Here is a 19549-nt window from a genome sequence, read left to right on the forward strand (position 1 = left end):
TGTGAAGGACAAGAGCTCTAAATAAAGAGAGCCAGGGGCTTATGGGTGATTGCCTACTGGAATAATGGCCACTGTTGATAAATAGATGACTGTGGCACCTGAGTTACAGGGGCTCCGGGGCCTCCAGTTGTCATGGCGACAGAATTCCAAGGCTCTCCATTGGCTAACGTGTGTTGGACAGCTGATAGGGGTTTGGCGTGAGGTATAAAGGGCTCAACTGTGGGTCCAAGTGAGGTGTGTTTTGTGTAGTCTACAAGCCTGATTGTCCTTATAGACTCTAATTGTTGTAGTTTTATAGATTATTCGGCACACCATACCATGCCTGGCGTCAGCTTGGACCCTTCGCCAAATCTAGCCGATGAAGTCAGTCTCCCGCAGGATTGTGCCGAGTCGGGCCTAGAGGCCGTGATCGGAGACCTTTTATTACAGACGGATGAAAATGAAGAAGGAAAGGCCAGTGATGAGCGTTTTTATGAGCTTGAACTTAATCTTCAACGAGCCGTGCAAGAGATACGTTGCGATTTGAAGGTTTTCGGCAGAAGTATCGAGGCACGTCTTGAGGAAGCAATGCATGTAGTCGAGGCCATTTCCACCTTACGACAGGAGAATGCAAGTTTAAGGATCTTGCAAGAGAAGCTTGCAAGGCAAGTATTGGCGCTTTGTGACGCTCTCGGACTGCCCGAACCGAAACTGACCGAAGAGGAAGACGTCGAACCAGAAAATAGCAATCCATCTGATGTTGAAGTAAACCAAGAGATACACCCTCCTGCTGTTTGCCACACATCGCCTGTGTCGTCTCCAACCGGAAGTGTCTCGCGGAGCAATAGCATGGTAGTATAAGTGTGTGTGTGTGTGTGTGTATTTTCCAGACCTTGTTGAGGTAAAGAATCTCTACTGCTCATACATTTTGCAATAACGTGAGCGAAAAACAGACTAATCCATATCTAGAAGAGCACTTGGGATGGGCTCTTTTGATTTGGGAGCTAATAGCAATGCACTGGCAACTAGAGCCAGAATGATTTATCGGCAGGCCGATATTAGACATTTTTCAAACTATCGGTATCGGGATTTATAATGGCCGATAAATGAATATTTCAAAAATAAAATAAAAACGGACGAAACGGCCAGACTGATTTAGCGGCAGGCCGATATTATCGGCCAATATTAGACATTTTCCAAACTATCGGTATCGGCATTTATAATGGCCGATAAATGAATATTTCAAAAATAAAAACGGACGAAACGGCCAGACTGATTTATCGGCAGGCCGATATTATCGGCCAATATTAGACATTTTCCAAACTATCGGTATCGGGATTTATAATGGCCGATAAATGAATATTTCAAAAATAAAATAAAAACGGACGAAACGGCCAGACTGATTTATCGGCAGGCCGATATTATCGGCCAATATTAGACATTTTCCAAACTATCGGTATCGGCATTTATAATGGCCGATAAATGAATATTTCAAAAATAAAATAAAAACGAACGAAACGGCCAGACTGATTTATCGGCAGGCCGATATTATCGGCCGATATTAGACATTTTCCAAACTATCGGTATCGGCAGTTATAATGGCAGATAAATGAATATTTCAAAAATAAAATAAAAACGGACGAAACGCTTCAACCATGTCATGAGTGTTGGAGTTGTATAGTTTGTCCACCAGAGGGCGCTCTACACCGTCCCTGTTGGCAACACTCGTGTATAACGTGCCACACATCCTGCGACTTGATGGAAAGAATTTAAAAAGTGCAGGTAAAGGGATAAGCAAGCTGACATTGTAATTATAAGGTAGCAATGTAGGGACTAATTATTATTTTATTTATCAGAACTTTAATATATTTTGATGTTCCTCTGTTCTGTTGTGACAATAAAAGAAACACGTTTCTTTTTAAAATGCATTATCATATTATTTTAGTTAAAACTCATAAATAACTACAAATAACTAATGTTAGGGAAATCTGTTAATGTTTTGTTGCGCGTTTCTGAAAAAAAAAAATATCGGCCGATATATCGGAATATCGGATTTTAAAACCTACAAATATTTCTATCGGTATCGGCCTTCAAAATCCTTTATCGGTCGGGCTCTAATAGCAACCACCAAGAACTGTGAACTGTGAGGAAGATGCAGAATTGGATTAGTTTGTATTTTGCATATTTATGCTGGGAAATTGTTCTTCCTTTATGAGTCTGCTGTCATCATTTGGATGGTTTTCGTTTTGAAAGAATCGTTTTTTCCACTGTGTGTTATTAGCCATATGCACTTATGGTGAATAATGTGCACTGGAAAATCTGCCAAGGAAACGATCTAAACTTTAAGATACTTAAGATTTTCTTTCATTGAAACCTGTGCCGTTCAAAAATAGAATTGGAAACGAGTGTAAACTTCCCATTCAAAGTCCCATTTAGCATGAATAATTGATTTTGTGTGCATTTAAGTTTGCTTCAAATAGATTTTCTGGCTTACTTAGCACAGTTCATTTGAAAGCTAATGAATCATGTGGCTCATTGCTGTCTGATTCATTGAAAGTCTTAGTGTTTGAGTTTGCTTCCAGGAAGAGATTTGATTTTCCAGGGATCTTTTGATTTAGGGCAAGTTGTGCTTTAGGTATAGTAATTAGTTTAGTGAGTTGGAAAAGTCAGTAGTAATTTAATTTTGCATGCATGTGCTAAAGTGAACATTAGATTTGAAAACGGTAAGGTTTGTTTTCAGCTTTAGCTGGTCAAAGTGGGCTGAAAAGCATCTGAATTTGCTAGTGTGCAGCAAAGCCTAGCTAATCAGGGATTAAAAGGTAAAAAGATCTTGGCACAAGATTTGCAGCGAGTCTATTTTTGTGTGTCTGGTGCTGGGCTTTGTGTGTGTTTGGTGTGGGATGATGCGCTGAACTGTGAGTGGATGCAATGATTTGAGCGCAAAGTTAGTACATTACCTTGTGAGATTAATTAAATAAGTCTAATGCTGTTAAATACATTTAACACCCTTAATGCATTAATCTGATTTGGCGTAACTTTATGCAGATCATAAAGTTGTCTCAAGCATCCCATACTGTGGGTGTGTAATTCTCCATTCTCTTTTTAATTGCACGTTTTTTTTAATTAAAAAATAAAGTCTTTTTTTGAATTTTATTGAATCTGATATTTATTATTTATTATTTATTTATTGATAATTTACTCACCCCCATGTCATCCAAGATGTCCATGTCTTTCTTTCTTAAGTCGAAAAGAAATTAAGGTTTTTGATGAAAACATTCCAGGATTTTCTCCATATAATGGACTTCAATGGGGACCAAAGGGTTCAATGTCCAAAAGACACTTTCAGTACAAACTGCAAACTGTTCAAAGGGCTTTAAACGATTCCAGACGATGAATAAGGGTCTTATCAAGCGAAACGATCGCTCATTTAATAAATAAATAACAAAGTTTAAGTTTTATAAGCACAAATGGTCGTCTTGCTCTGTTCTGTGACGCGCGTTCGTGACTCACCTGTTTGAACTTGTTCATCAAAACGAATGAATCTTTTTTCGTGTCATTTGGTTCATTCAATGAACGAAATGAACGAATTGACTGAAGATTGATAAAGATTCATTCGTTTTGATGAACGAGTTCGAACAGGAGAGTCACGAACGCGCGCCACAGAACAGAGCAAGACGACCATTTGTGCTTATAAAACTTAAACTATGTTATTTATTTATTAAATGAGCGATTGTTTCGCTTGATAAGACCCTTATTCATCGTCTGGAATCGTTTAAAGCCCTTTGAACAGTTTGCAGTTTGTACTGTAAGTGTCTTTTGGACCTTGAACCGTTTGGACCCCATTGAAGTCCATTATATGGAGAAAAATCCTGGAATGTTTTCATCAAAAACCTTAATTTCTTTTCGACTGAAGAAAGAAAGACGTGGACATCTTGGATGACATGGGGGTGAGTAAATTATCAGCAAAAGTTTTTTTCAAAGTGAACTAAGCAAAATACATTTTGTATAAATACAATTAAGTCTCTAATAATGTGTGTGTGTGTGTGTGTATATATATATCTATATATACAGCCTTCAGTTAGCAAACACAAAAGTATAAATAAATAAAAGCATTGTTCAGAATAAAGAGTGCATTTTCTCATAAGAGAGAGACTGAATATTTTCATTAATACATTTGTGTACCTTACAGTTACACCACAATATATCAAAGTACAATGCCAAAAATAAATGCAAGGTGGTTTCGTGATAATCATAACAGTTTAAATTTTCACATTTTTGTAAATAATGATTAGCTGGATAAAATCGGTGAATAGGTTTAAAAGATATTTCTAATATGAAACTTCTGGGGTAACAACCACACTTTATCCCAGCGAATCACCTCTCAAAGTGCTAATGCCGTAAACCCTCTCCGTTACGAGGCGTCCGGCTCGCCATGGCGTTTGCTGAAGGAGACATCAGTGAAGAAGCGAGTGTGACACGGACTAAGGCTCTCAGGGACATTCACAGAAATCATTGAGCTCTCATTCCTGTCTAAATGTCAGCGAGCTTCCACGGCTTTTGTGTAAACACAGCTGTAGACATAGATCAGATTCAGAAACATTCCCTCCCTTCCACCAGCCCCTTTTTCCATCTCCTCTTTCTGCTGTAGTGGTTTCGCTCGCTCTCTGCTCTTTCTTGCCCATCACTCTTTATTTTTGGACGAGTATTTTTATTGTCCCTGCTCTTAAATCCTGATTGTGTTGCTGTCAATTATAACCTACCTTAGGGATTAGCTGTTCAGATTTATAAATGTCATCACTGTGTTTTTAGTGTCATAGTATCAGATCTTAATAGGCATCTGTCTGTCCTACGCTATCTCACGACCAATTCGTACGAGTGATTCAAAAGTGGCTAATTCGTACTAATTCATACGACCTCACTCGTACGAATTCGTACGATTTGTTTAAACCCACGTGACGGTTATGTTTAGGGGCGGGGTCAGGTCGTACGAATTCATACGAATTGGCTAATTCGTAAAATATGTACGATTTAGCAAAATCGTGCTAATTCGTACGAGTGAGGTCGTACGAAATGTTACGAATCAGCCACCTCGTAAAATTCGTACGAATTCCCGTGAGATGGGGTTGGTCTGTCGGTACATTGTGCTTTTTCGTATTCGTCATTCGGTGGCTCTGAATTGTCAAAACACCATTCAAAATGCTTGCTAACCCCATCCGAATTTTTTTATGAGGGACGAAAGTTTCAGAGGCAGTGTGTAAACGTGATTGACAACACAAGGTCGTATTTATTTTTTAACGTGTGAAAATTTCGGATTCGGTGTGCAAGTTATTCTTTCCCATACACTTTTCGGTATGATGCATTTTAACACAGTACAACATGAATTTTGTGATGATCATGCATCTTTCTACAAATGCAGTGGCAACTTTTGAGTGTTATACATGGTTTTATAAAAAAAATGGAAATTTGAAAGTTAAAAATTGTTTCCAAATGAGTAGGGAAGCCATTTATTTGAAACCTAGAATCAGAGAAATTGAACTAATTGGAAAAAAATAATCGAAATTTTAAATAAAATGTTAATATTTTAACTGCTGTAATCACAACATAAAACAACAAAAGGGACACATAAAGGAGTAGTTCACTTTAGAAAAATCTTTGCTGATAATGTACTCACCCCCATTTCATCCAAGATGTGCATGTCTTTCTTTCTTCAGTCGAAAAGAAATTAAGGTTTTTGATTAAAACATTCCAGCATTTTTCTCCATATATTGGACTTCAATGGGGTCCAAACAGTTCAAGGTCCAAATGAGAGTTTCAGTGCAAACTGTTCAAAGAGCTTTAAACGACTCCAGACGATCTAGGAGTCATGACTCGGAAGATTTGTTCATTTTGAACATTTTGATTTGTTCATTTTGATGAACGAGTTCGAACAGGAGAGCCACAAACGCTCATCACAGAACAGAGCAAGGCGAGCATTTGTGCTTATAAAACTTAAACTTTTTTATTTATTTTTGAAAATGAGCGATCGTTTCGCTTGATAAGACCCTTATTCATCGTCTGGTGTCGTTTAAAGCCCTTTGAAGCTGCAATGAATCTATGATTTGGACCTTGAACCGTTTGGTTCCCATTGAAGTCCATTATATGGAGAAAATCCTGGAATGTTTCCATCAAAAACCTTCATTTCTTTTCGACTGAAGAAAGAAAGACATGGACATCTTGGATGACATGGGGGTGAATAAATTATCAGCAAAAGTTTTTTTAAAAGTGAACTACTCCTTTAAGTTCTTTCTTAAGCTAAAGACCATATGTGGTGAGGCGGTGAATTTCTGCGCTATATTTTTACATTCAAGGCCATGGAAAAATATCAGTATTCTCAAAGGGCCTTTTTGAATATTCAATGATGTTATTTGTGCTATACGTATAACCTTGTTACACCATTTATGATAACTTGTTCCTCAACATCTTTTAGAATATTGATATAAATATAATATACATGGTAAATTATCAGTAAATGTAGTTTTCATACCGTTTAATGTGACCATAATTCTCATGCATTTCTTCTGTTTACCTGCTACAGTACTTTGTCAAAAGTATAGCTTGACTCTGGTTTAAATAAGTAGCTTGTAGCTTGACTCAATGCAAAAAAAAATAAAAAATCGTAAAACTTTAATGGTAAAAAAAAAAACAGCAGCTGTGGTTGCCAGTACAGAATTTTTCCCTTCTAAAAATGTATAGCCGTAGTAAAAATTACATTAAATTTCCCATTAGACCATTTCAGTTTTCACTGTAGTATTGGGGAACCTACTATTAACCAATTAACAGGTTTATACTAAAGCATTTGTACAGTTTTGTTTTAAATGATGGTAATTTTTGATAGTGTACCTTTTATAATGTATACAGGTGTCATGTTGCTGTCTTTCTATCCCTCCACACACACACACACACACACACACAGATGGAGACGGATCCCATTTCTCTTGTGGGTGAATCTGTGAGTGGGATGGCTCATGAAGTCCTGGTGCTTCCTAACGGCTCATCCATGACCTCTATCAAAAGAGAGGAACAAAGTGAGAAGCTGACCTCAGAGAAGCTGCAGGACATCGAGGACGAGGAGATCCTGGACAAAATGGTGCTTTTTTGAACACTTCTATATATAATCTTGCGTATATACAAAATCTAAATGCCTTAATTATTTTCTCCTGACGTGTGCTCAAAAATCAAGATTTTTTTTATTTTGCTTTGAATAAAACTTGGGCTGTCAAACGATTAATCGCGATTAATCGCATCCGAAATAAAAGTTTGCGTTTACATAATATATGTGGGGGCACTGTGTATAATTATTTTGTATATATATAAAAACACACGCATGCATGTATATTTAAGAAAAAAATATGATTTATATATAAAATATTTATATTTATTTATAATATCAATTATATATAAATCTATATACAGTATATACATGAAAATATTTCTTAAGCATGTGTGTGTATTTTTATATATAAAATAATTATACACAGTGCCCCCACATATATTATGTAAACGCAAACTTTTATTTCGGATGCGATTAATCGCGATTAATTGCCTTAAATAAAACCTACCAATACTTAAATCTCTTAAGTGACCTGCATATCATGATGGAAATATTCTTTATACTTATATTGTGTTAATTTGTTTGGGTTGCTTTTTGCTTTTACAGCTTGATGATTGCAAAGATTTTGAAGAAAGGAAAATGATCAGGACTGCGATGAGAGAACTGCGCAAGAAAAAGCGAGGTGATTATCTCTACATTTGTTTTTTTGTACAGCACTCATCTCTTGTTCTTCTTTCTTTTCTCTGTATTTACTGATGGGTGTGTTTCAACATAAAGTGTAGAGACATTCTGTCGTCTTTACTTCCCTATGGTTCAGCCCTGTTTCTCTCTCTTTGCTCTCAGAGGCTAAGCTGGGATGCACACAGGAGGAAATGGGTAGGGTTTCTGGATTGTGTGTGTTTTTTGCCCTACTGACCCCTTGCTAATGCCCAGGGCCTTAGTTGAAGGGTCATCTAGAGCTTCATTGGCTATAGATTTGGTTTGTAGTTGCAGATACGGTATGTCGTTTTTATTCACTGAAGCGCCACGTGTGATTTTGTCATTGTATTAATGTTGTTTGACCCTGCATGAAAGTGAATGTAGTTCGTAATCAGATGGTACTGCTTGCTTTGTGTTTGCTTGATCGTGGTGCTATGTTCATCTGTGGTGTAGGGGTGTGTGATATTCACAAAAAAAATATCTTCTATATTTTCTGCCAATATTTTGCTGAATAGACAGCTGAGGCTATTTTGTAACAGCGCCACAGTTTAGCGCACGCACATCGAACACTCGGTTCGCTCCTGTGGATATAGGTAGTTTAGCTGTATTCATTCAGTTAGAACGCTACTTGTTTTGGTTTTTATGTTTTTATACACTGTATGTTTTTATCTCGATGCGGCGTGGACGCACTTGGAAAAAAAAGAGTGCGTCGCACCGCGACCGCGTTGCTTCCATTATGAGCGCGCACACCGCGCGCCTACATTTGAAATCGAACTTGAGCGCGCAAAAGACGTGAGCAGTCCCTTTAATGACTTTATCATGCCGACTCAATAGATTGTGTTTTCTTGATATGTTTTTGTTTTTATTTGTACACTTTACACATTTGAAAATAGCCTAAATAATGTTACAAAACTAGGGCTGCAACTAACGATTATTTTAATAATCGATTAATCGATGAATCGGATAAAAAACATTAACTTCCAATCCTTTATTAAAAAACTGATCTGAAGGTGCAAATTCAGTGAAAAAAAATATTATTATTAATTATAAATACAATGAATATAAAGTAATATATAACAAATTTGGGATGGGCAACGATTAATCGCGATTAGTCGCATCCAAAATAAAAGTTTGTGTTTACATAATATATGTGTGTGTAGTGTGTATAATTAATTTGTATATATAAAGACCCACACATAAATGTATATATTTAAGAAATATTTGCATGTATATACTTTATGTATATTTATACATAATTAATATTATATATAAATATAAATATTTGACATTAATTACACATTTTTCTTAAATATATACATGCATGTGTGGGTATTTATATATACAAATTAATTAAGCACACCACACACACACATATTATGTAAACACAAACTTTTATTTTGGATGTGATTAATCGTTGCCCATCCCTATAACAAATACAATGGATTGACCATCTCCTATGGTGTAAGGTATTTTTCAGCTCATCCTTTCTGAGCATATAGTGAAGTTCCTCTGACTCTATCTGATTCAAATCACAGTCTGCTAATTCAGTGGTAAGAATTTAATTGTTGTTTATTTATATCTTATATAATATGCCTAATGATCTATTACTATTGTATCAGAGAATGTCTAGTATGTATGTACCAAATTACTAATGCTCAGCCTCAGACACACTCTCTCTCTCGCGAGCGTTAGGGACACACTCGGTCTCTCTCGTTTGACAAATGCGCTCAACTCAAACTTTTTTTTTATACTCAAACAATTCTGCGTCGCAGCGAATCGATAATGTAATTCGTTGCCAACTCTTTCAGAAATCGAATTCATTATTGCAGCCCTAAACAAAACGAAAATTAACCTATGCGGTCCTACAATACAGACAATTATTATTAGGATTGTTTTTTTAGGCTATTTGGGTTTTTTTTTGTGTTTGATTTAAAACGCCTAGCTTTCAAAGTAAAGATGAATATACAGCCTGTATAAACGAGAGCTTTTGTTAGGATTTTTCATTATGTGGCATTATGTAGCAGTTATATTTTTTGTAGCGTGTGGTGTGGTCAGGCGCGCGATTGTGACCGTCACTATAGACCTAGGACAGAGATCCTCACTTTGCTGTTAAAAAATCACTTAATTTGCAAAGAATTGTATTATTATTATAGTTTTATGTATTTTTGATGTTTTTTTCGTTGTTGTTTTATAAATGCTTTATGACGATTGTTAAAAAATGTTCAATCAAAACATCCCGTCTTTTTTTTTTTTTTTTTTTTTTGGTCGACTAATTGTTGCGCAGGACAAACTTTGGTCGACTAATGCCGAGTTCAGACTGCATGATTTTAGCCACGATTTTGGCTCGCCGACAGGTTTTGAGAAATCGCCGACAAATGCCCGAAATCACAGGCAAATCGGCGCTCGTTCACGCGAGTGACAATCACGCAGTGTGAATGAACAAAGACGCGAACTGAGAGAATCACCGACGAGTCGCCGACGCCCGTGAGATATTTGGCATGCTAAATATCTGGACCTGTCGGCGATTCAAAATCCTGCTGTGTGAAAAGTGTTTTGACTGAAAACTACATCGGCGATCACCGGCAGCCAGTGAGAGAGCAAGATACAGAGCAGCAGGGAGTTCGGGGAGGAGTTATAGATCACATATCAACATGATATGGCATTGTTTCAACAAAAAAAGCTTCTTCTCGGTCTATTTGGACACAATAAATGGAAGAAAAATTAGTAGAAATTTGGCAGGAGCACGTGTCTGTTTCACCAGCTGTACCACAACCGGGTCGAAAAAAAAAGTCTCACGTGAGAACTCCGGTCTTGCACGTGTGGTGTCGCGCGTTGTTTCCTTTTCATATCTCACGCGTGTTTGTTGTGAAATGTAGTTTGCGTGCAGCGTGCTAGACAGTCTGTCGGCGATTTTTCTAAAGTCATGCAGTGTGAAACCTTCTGTCGCCGATCCATCGTCCAGTGTGAACACAGCAGCGACTGAATGCTGGCCAAGATAGTCATGCAGTGTGAAAAGAGCAGCGACCTGACTACTTTGAAAATCGTGCAGTCTGAAAGAGCCATAAGGATTTCTTTGTTTGACTACAGCCCTACTGGTCATACTTCCCAAAAGTATAACTTGTAATTCTGAATGCCAGAATCCACACCGGCACGCGACCGCCGAGGCACAACCCACGTAAAGTTGACAATTACGCGAACGACTGCAATAGCAGATTTCGAACAGAGATGGCGACAAAGTGGAAAAACTACAGACTGCAGCTTTAAATTAGTCGACAATAAATATCACACAACCCTACTATGGTGTTAATCTAAGATATTAGCACTTTCACACGAGTGCTAGTGATGGTTTGGTTAGTGTGTGATTTCTGTGTCACAAAATAATGTTTTCAAACAGGTTTCGCTAGTCAGATAGTCCCGTGCATTGATCACATTGGAAAAGAACTGATGTGGTCTTCACCTGAATTTCTCTTCCCTCCTTACGAACATCATCCTGACGCTGTTGGTTTTGCCTGTGTCCTCAGACCAGAGAGAGAGGGAGAGAGATGTGCGTCTGCAGGAGCTCAGACAGCAGCGATCTCAGAAAGGTCGCGGAGGTGCCGACACCAGTGAGGTGGTGATGAAGAAGATTGAGCGGTCCACAGACGGATCCACCACCAGCCAGATCACCAATCGGGTTTCCCATTCAGGTACCACAGCAGTAATGTAGTGGCCTCTTGACCTCTTCAGTGTACTTGTAAAGTTCAGGGTTCAAGTCTGGGATTCTTGCTCCAAAAGCAGTTATAATTTAAAATCACATGACCCGAGGAATCAAACAAGGTTTATATAATACTTGGAGAAAGCTAATGGTTAGTAAACACTAGCAACTATATTGAATCAGAGGTCCTTTTCACACTTCTTAAGAGTCCTTCAATAACACGGTCACTTTTAAATCATCTACTGCAATATAGTGAAATATTTGTGTACTTTTAAAACTGTATTTGGGTCAGTTTTGATATGGAATAGGTATAAAAATACACAGAAATTTATGGAACTTTGAAAATGGGTTAAGACTATCAAAATACACATATTTTTCCCCTAAAGTTTTTAAATGATTATTTTTTTAAGATATGACCATTAACTAAAAGAGTACATTGTAACATCTATTGTGTTTCAGGTCTATTTACACAGGTATATTTTTATCTTTTGGTTAGATTTCTCTCAAAAATAATTTAGTTAAATATATTTAGGCTAGTCTCTTATAGGGCTGCATTGTCTTTGTAAATATGAATATGCACTCACAAATAGAGCCAGACCGATATATCGGCCATAATATCGGTATCGCCAGTTATAACGGCCGATAAATGAATATTTAAAAAATAAAATAAAAACGGACGAAACACGCTTTAATCATCTCTCCTTGGCCTGTTAAATTGAAAATGTATGTTTTACAATTTGCATTATGATGTTATCTATTGCTAAATTATGGCTCATCATAGACTAGCTAACCACAAAGCTAGCTAATGCCACTATCATCAGTGGAAGACCGCTAATGTTAACATTAATGAGCTTGGAAACCACAATGAACTTTTTCTGCCTAAATAAAGTAATGATTACTGTATTTATAACTAGCATATCTCTAGTTACAGTCCCTGCATTGTAAAATGTAAGTTGTACTTGCGAGGAGTGAATATTTAGACACAGAGAAAAAGTATCAAACGTATCTTGTGCAGAAAAGTTCGCTTTTCTTTTACACGTGTGTGAAATCCAACAATATTTAATAAAAAAAAAATATCGGCCGATATATCGGAATATCGGATTTTTAAACTCCAAAATATTTGTAACGGTATCGGCCTTCAAAATCATTTATCGGTCGGGCTCTACTCACAAACACTATAAACGGACAAAGGTTGATATAGAAATACCAAATCGACTATATTTGGACCGTTTGAGGGAAAAAAAAAGTCAACATATTTTGTTTTTGGAGTTAAATTTAGTTCTTTATCTGATTTTATTGAATAACATCACTTCCAGGTTTGGGGTCCAAATTTCTTTATATAGTGCTTTATACAGAACATATTGTCTCAAAACAGCTTCACATTAATAAACGGGAAAATAACATAGTTTTTAAATAAATAATTATTATTAAATAATTATTAAATAAATCGAATGTCAGCTCATTATTCAGCTCAGTTTAGTTCAATATTGATTCAGTCCGGTTCAATAACTGTGCCACTGTTGAAAAGTTAATGTTGGCTTTGACCCTTCGTAGGGAGTTTGATTGACAGGCGATCTGACCAATCATAGTCCGCCGTCCGCAGAATCCGCCATTTTTGTCCGACAAAGCAGTCAGGAGAGTTAGCCGATTAACGTTGGAGGATTTGAACTTGAGAAACGGTGTGTATTGACGTCTTTTCGCGGTTAAAACAGCATTCCTTCTGATGTTCATTCACGGACGACGTAGCCGGAAGTACAGAGTCAGTATTTACAAGTTGAACGCATAGGTTGAACGTGCAAACTAACTCAAACGCCGTTTACAAAAAAAGGAATTAAAAGGTAAAACAACGATGTCGGACGATTTTGATTCTGTACTTCCGGCTACGTCATTTGTGACCTTTTGAACGTAATTACGTATTACATGACGTTACAAACGCGCCTCACAGAATAGAGCAAGGCTAGCATTTGTCTTTAGAAAAGTTACGTTTTTGCAATAAGTTTTGAAATAACCGATCGTTTCGCATGATAAGACCCTTATTCATCGTCTGTTGTCGTTTAAAGACATTTGAAGCTGCATCTGAAACTGTTATTAACTGTCTTTTGGACCGTTTGGTTCCCATTGAAGTCCATTATGTGGAGAAAAATCCTGGAATGTTTTCATCATCTTTTCGACTGAAGAAAGAATGACATAGACATCTTGGATGACATGGGGGTGAGAAAATTATCAGCAAAAGTGTTTTTAAAAGTGAACTTATCCTTTAAGAGGCTCTACAGCGATCTGTCAGAGCCACAAAACTGTATTGTTTTGTTTAAATTTCATTAAAAATAACCAAATTTGAAAGTTGAGAGACTTTTTCACATCAAAAGTAACCTGGTCTGTCAGAGCGTTATCAGTGTCCTCTGCTCTGTGATGTGTTTTTCACTGTGAGAACATGATGTGGCGTGAGAGAGGCGTGGCATGTCCGACATAGCAACAGTAACTAAAGGGGCGGGTCTTTGCGAGCGGTCAATTCAGTTCAAATTTTGTTTTATTGTCAGTGCAGTTAAATTGCTAATATTACAGAATGCTAATTATCTTTTAAACCCCACTGTCATTGGTTGTGTGTGCAGATGATACCGGCAGGACGTCCCGCAGCACTATCATGGAATCCAGCTATCTTCAAAAGACGGACAGTGAGTTTATTGAACTCTTTTTGTATTCTGTATTTATTTATTATGTAATCTTTTTATAATTTTTTTTAATTTTTAAATGTTTTTTTTTTTTTAATAATGTGTAATCTAACCCTCTTCTCTCTCATCTCAGAGGGCTCAGTGCAAACTAAATCCTACAGTTACTCCAGCACAACGTCCACAAGGAAGGTCGGAAGGTGAGTGTTTTAAAGTCGACATGAATTCAAAAATGACCTTATTGACTTTTCTATTTTGGGCCTGGTTTTATTGTGCATGATTATGCAATTTTTTTTTAATAATTATCAAATAATTATTCCGGTATTAGATAGAACAGAGAAATGAAGTAATGTAAAATTACGTACACTACCTTTTTAATGCTTGAGGTCAGTAAGTGTTGTGTTTAATAAGAAATGAATTAGGGTAATAATTCAATAATTCTTTATATTTGAAAGCCGATAAATCTAAATCTAAATAATTTTTCTGAGCCTGATCACAAAAACAAAGGTCTCACCGTTAAAATTAATTGAAGTTTTATGTCGCCGATATGACAGATGTGTTGTACTGTATTTGTACTTTCCTTTTTTGAAACAATTATAATCATATTTCAAGCAATTCAAACAGTGCACATCTCTCTCTCTCTCCCTCTCTCCTTCAGTGTTTTTGACCGTGAGGACAACACGTCTCGTAGCTCAAGTAGATCGTCAGCTGTTGAGCGCAGACAGACAGAGAAATCAGAGCTGATGAGGGCTCAGACGTTACCCAAAACATCTGCCGCACAGGCTCGGAAAGCCATGATCGAGAAGCTTGAGAACACTGGAGGCTCTGGAGGGTGAGCGCTTGGCTTTCAGACACTCTCAGGCTCTTTTAGCTCACCGAAGTACCACATATTCATCAACATTTCTCTTTCTGTCTGTAGCAACTCGGCAATTACTCAAGTAAACAAGGTCCAGCGCTCCACAAGCTTCGGTGTCCCCAACGCAAACTCCATCAAACAGATGCTGCTGGACTGGTGTCGATCCAAGACACGTTCCTATGAGGTGAACCTCAGTCATCATTTGCTTAAAGGAGTAGTTCACTTTTGGAAAATCTTTTGCTGATAATTTACTCACCCCCATGTCATCCAAGATGTCCATGTCTTTCTTTCTTCAGTCGAAAAGAAATTAAGGTTTTTGATGAAAACATTCCAGCATTTTTCCTCCATATAATGGACTTCAATGGGAACCAAACGGTTCAAGGTCTAAACGAGAGTTTCAGTGCAAACTGCAAACTGTTCAAAGGGCTTTAAACGATTCCAGGCAATGAATAAGGGTCTTATCAAGCGAAACGATCGCTCATTTAATAAATAAATAACAAAAATGCTCGCCTTGCTCTGTTCTGTGATGAGCGTTCGTGACTCTCCTGTTCGAACTCATTTATCGAAATGAACGAATCTTTTTCCGAGTCATTTGGTTCATTCAACTAACAAAACGAACGAACTGACTCGTAAAAAGATTCGTTCATTTTGATGAACGAGTTCGAACAGGAGAGTCACGAACGCACATCACAGAACAGAGCAAGGCGAGCATTTGAGCTTATAAAACTTAAACTTTGTTATTTATTTATTAAATGATCGATCAGTTTGCTTGATAAGACCCTTATTCATCGTCTGGAATCGTTTAAGCCCTTTGAACAGTTTGCAATGAAAGTGTCTTTTGGACCTTGAACCGTTTGGTTCCCATTGAAGTCCATTATATGGAGAAAAATCCTGGAATGTTTTCATCAAAAACCTTAATTTCTTTTCGACTGAAGAAAGAAAGACGTGGACATCTTGAGTGACATGGGGGCGAGTAAATTATCAGCAAAAGTTTTTTTAAAAAGTGAACTACTCCTTTAACCTCGAGTCTTTTTCATTTAACACAATTATTTAGCGTGTGCTTGCCATTAAAACGTGTAAGAGGTCTGGGGGTGTCAAGCTCCAAAGATGACAAAACTACTCTAAAAACATTTGGACTGGGAATACATGGAATATAGTGCATTAGTGTGATAGATATAAAGCCTTCTGAAGTAAAAATATAGCTTTGTGTGAGGAACAGACTGTCATTATAGAGTGCTGAAGTGATGACGTCAACCCCAAACTTTACAATAGTTGAGTACATTCTTACTATCTCTCTGTCTCCTACACGTCACGAAGAACGTGGACATCCAGAACTTCTCCTCCAGCTGGAGTGACGGGATGGCGTTCTGCGCTCTGGTGCACAACTTCTTCCCCGAGGCCTTCGACTACTCCAGCCTCAGTCCCAGCAACCGCAGGCAGAACTTCGAGATGGCCTTCAACACAGCAGAGTGAGTCCATACGCTCACATCACACCATCAGAACCATAACACGCCGGGCAGGAATACAACTCAATTTGGGATCTGAATGTTTGCACAATGGGGCGAATTCACTAATCAATTGCAGCTTCTGACATTATTCACAGTCCGACTTTAGCAGGTGCATGTTGTTCATAAAATGCAGTATTATATGAATTTATGAATTTACTGACAAGTTACATAGAATAGAAAACACTCACTCGCTTCAATGCAAATAAGGCATTTCAGAAACACTGGCCTGATGCAACTAATGTGTTGCCGTTACCACAGATGGAAAGCTGGTGGTGAGCAGATTGTTTTGGGCAAGGAGTGCTTGTGTACATAGTTTTAATGACATTATAACCAGGCCAGTGGTTGTCTGAGGATGTCGAGGCGGTGGAGTGATGCTGTGCAGTCACAGCGAAGTCTGCCAGATTAAGTTCTGCTGGAGAATAGAGTGTAAAAATCTCCATTCATTTCCCCCATTGGGAAATTGAATTTACCATAAAGACAGCCCTACTGTGAGTTACGAGGTTGTTAATCGATGGTATTTGCTGCTGTTAAAGCCACCAGCTGCCCTCATTAGGTCAACTTATTTTAAAGCTGCTTTTTTTTCCCCAACTTATTTTAAAGATTTGAGTTCGAGGTGAAAAACTACATTACCCATAATACTGCACAGAAAACAAATCACCAAAACACCTCTTTAGCTCCGCCCAGACTACTTAAATATTTGTATTTATATGCATATTTTGCAATAAACTTAATGTATTGTTTCTATGGATATAATCAACAGGTTTAAATGAGTAGTTTTATATTTCTCCATTTTAAAAAAAAATGATTATGCTGTTTGGGGTTCTTTCCCTCACTTTCTATTTTCTGATTTGGAAAAAAAATACTTCTGGAACCAACGCTGTTGTAAAAGCAGGCGCTAAAGCGCTCTATTGTGCCATGCTATCAATTTGTAGGCGTGTTTGTGGCAATACCTGATTTGCATCATTTCTTTAGTGAATCAGATTATGAAACTGCAGACGGCATGTGCAATTGATTCTTAGTGAATTCCCCATGTTTCTATTATTGTCAAACTCCAAAAAAAACACACTTTTTTTTTTTTTTTTAAAGAAGTCTCAAAAAGGCTGCATTTATTTTGATTAAAAATACAGTAAAAACGGTATTATTGTGAAATATTATTACACTTTAAAGTACTTGATTTCTGTTGTTATATATTGTAAAATGTAATTTATTCCTGTGATCAAAGCTGAATTTTCAGCACATGATCCTTCAGATATCACTCTAATATGATGATAATAACATTATAAATGCCTTTTACTGTCACTTTTGATCAATTTAACGCATCCTTGGTGAATAAAAGTATTTAAATCTTGCTGATCTCAAACTTTTGACTGGTATTGTAATTATATAACTATTTTTGTTTTGTTTCTGAGCCTGTTTTAATACAACCAAACCTATTAACAAGTTCATCCGATCTGCATCTCCAGTCCTCTGAGATTGATCATCTTTTAATAGCTGTCATTTCCTTTAGGCAGGTCCACTTAAATAACTAAACCCTAATTACTAGCATTTGAAATGATTATTTACCTTTCTCCTCTGCTCCTTTCCTTTTCCGTTTCCCAGTAACATAACATTCATGCATTTAAACATCCAGATAGTGTCTGCTAACGGAGGAGCGTTACTCAAACTCAAAGTCAGAGTTGTTTGGTTACCTGAGAGTAGGCCTTAACCTGCTTCCCCTTTCTTGACCTTTGACCTGGCTGCTCTGTGTCCAGGTAATTCAGTAGACACTTTTTCATGTCCTCTTGTTTTGCCTGACTGAGCACTGGTTTATCTCACTCCCCCTGGCTGTCGTCGGCATCATTAAAGGCACCATCTGTAATGCTTCAGTCTGCGAGTCACTAGTGCAGTTCAGAGTATTCAGTCGCTGTTTACTCGTCTCAAATCACGCCAGTCTTGTTTGTTTTTGGTCTAACAATGAACTAACAATGAAAATATTAAATAAAGCATTTATTATTCCTAATGTTAATTACAGCATTTGCTAATACATTGTTCATATCAATAGTTGTCTGTTAATATTATGCAATTGACCTGAGCTAACATGAACTTAATGAACAGTTGGATGTTTATAAATACTGTAACAAATGTATTGCTCATTGATAGTTGATGCATTAAAGGATTAGTTCACTTTTCAAAAAACTTTTGCTGATAATTTACTCACCCCTGTGTCATCCAAGATGTCCACGTCTTTCTTTTTTCAGTCGAAAAGAAATTAAGGTTTTTGATAAACATTCCAGGATTTTCTCCATATAATGGACTTCAATGGGGACCAAACGGTTCAAGGTCTAAATGAGAGTTTCAGTGCAAACAGCAAACTGTTCAAAGAGCTTTAAACGATTCCAGACGATGAATAAGGGTCTTATCAAGCGAAACGATCGCTCATTTAATAAATAAAATACAAAGTATAAGTTTTATAAGCTCAAATGCTCGCCTTGCTCTGTTCTGCGATGCACGTTCGTGACTCTCCTGTTCGAACTCGTTCATCTAAATGAACTAATCTTTTAAACTAATGAACGAACTAATCTTCCGAGTCATTTGTTCATTCAACGAACGAAACTAACGAATTGACTCGTAAAAAGATTTGTTCATTTTGATGAACGAGTTCGAACAGGAGAGTCACGAACGCGCATCACAGAACAGAGCAAGGCGAGCATTTGAGCTTATAAAACTTTAACTTTGTAATTTTTTTTTAGATTAACGATCGTTTCGCTTGATAAGACCCTTATTCATCGTCTGGAATCGTTTAAAGCTCTTTGAAGCTGCACTGAAAGTGTCTTTTGGACCTTAAACCGTTTGGACCCCATTGAAGTCCATTATATGGAGAAAAATCCTAGAATGTTTTCATCAAAAACCTTAATTTCTTTTCGACTGAAGAAAGAAAGACGTGGACATCTTGGATGACATGCGGGTGAGTAAATTATCAGCAAAAGTTTTTTCAAAAGTGAACTACCCCTTTAAGTCCCTGTTTTAAAACAAAGCAAACAATCTTCAGGTATGAAAACGCCTTAAAGGTGCAGTAAA

General features: G+C 37.2%; 1 protein-coding gene across 6 annotated transcripts in view; it reads left to right on the forward strand.

The window, feature by feature from the left end:
- Window positions 1–19549, forward strand: part of smtnb (smoothelin b) — an 82443-nt gene that overhangs the window by 56359 nt on the left and 6535 nt on the right. For 4 of the 6 annotated variants that reach the window (XM_039662123.2, XM_039662121.2, XM_089129819.1 and 1 more), the window contains 9 exons: window positions 6932–7105; window positions 7676–7751; window positions 7913–7945; window positions 11290–11454; window positions 14072–14134; window positions 14265–14328; window positions 14787–14960; window positions 15048–15168; window positions 16302–16453. In XM_039662123.2, coding sequence (XP_039518057.2) covers window positions 6932–7105; window positions 7676–7751; window positions 7913–7945; window positions 11290–11454; window positions 14072–14134; window positions 14265–14328; window positions 14787–14960; window positions 15048–15168; window positions 16302–16453 — 1022 coding nt within the window. The remainder of the gene's footprint in view (window positions 1–6931; window positions 7106–7675; window positions 7752–7912; window positions 7946–11289; window positions 11455–14071; window positions 14135–14264; window positions 14329–14786; window positions 14961–15047; window positions 15169–16301; window positions 16454–19549) is intronic. The other 2 variants (XM_039662124.2, XM_039662128.2) reach the window with 1 other exon arrangement.

This window comes from Pimephales promelas, chromosome 4 (assembly GCF_988280905.1).
Source record: "Pimephales promelas chromosome 4, fPimPro1.hap1.1, whole genome shotgun sequence".
In the NCBI taxonomy this organism is placed as follows: Eukaryota; Metazoa; Chordata; class Actinopteri; order Cypriniformes; family Leuciscidae; genus Pimephales; species Pimephales promelas.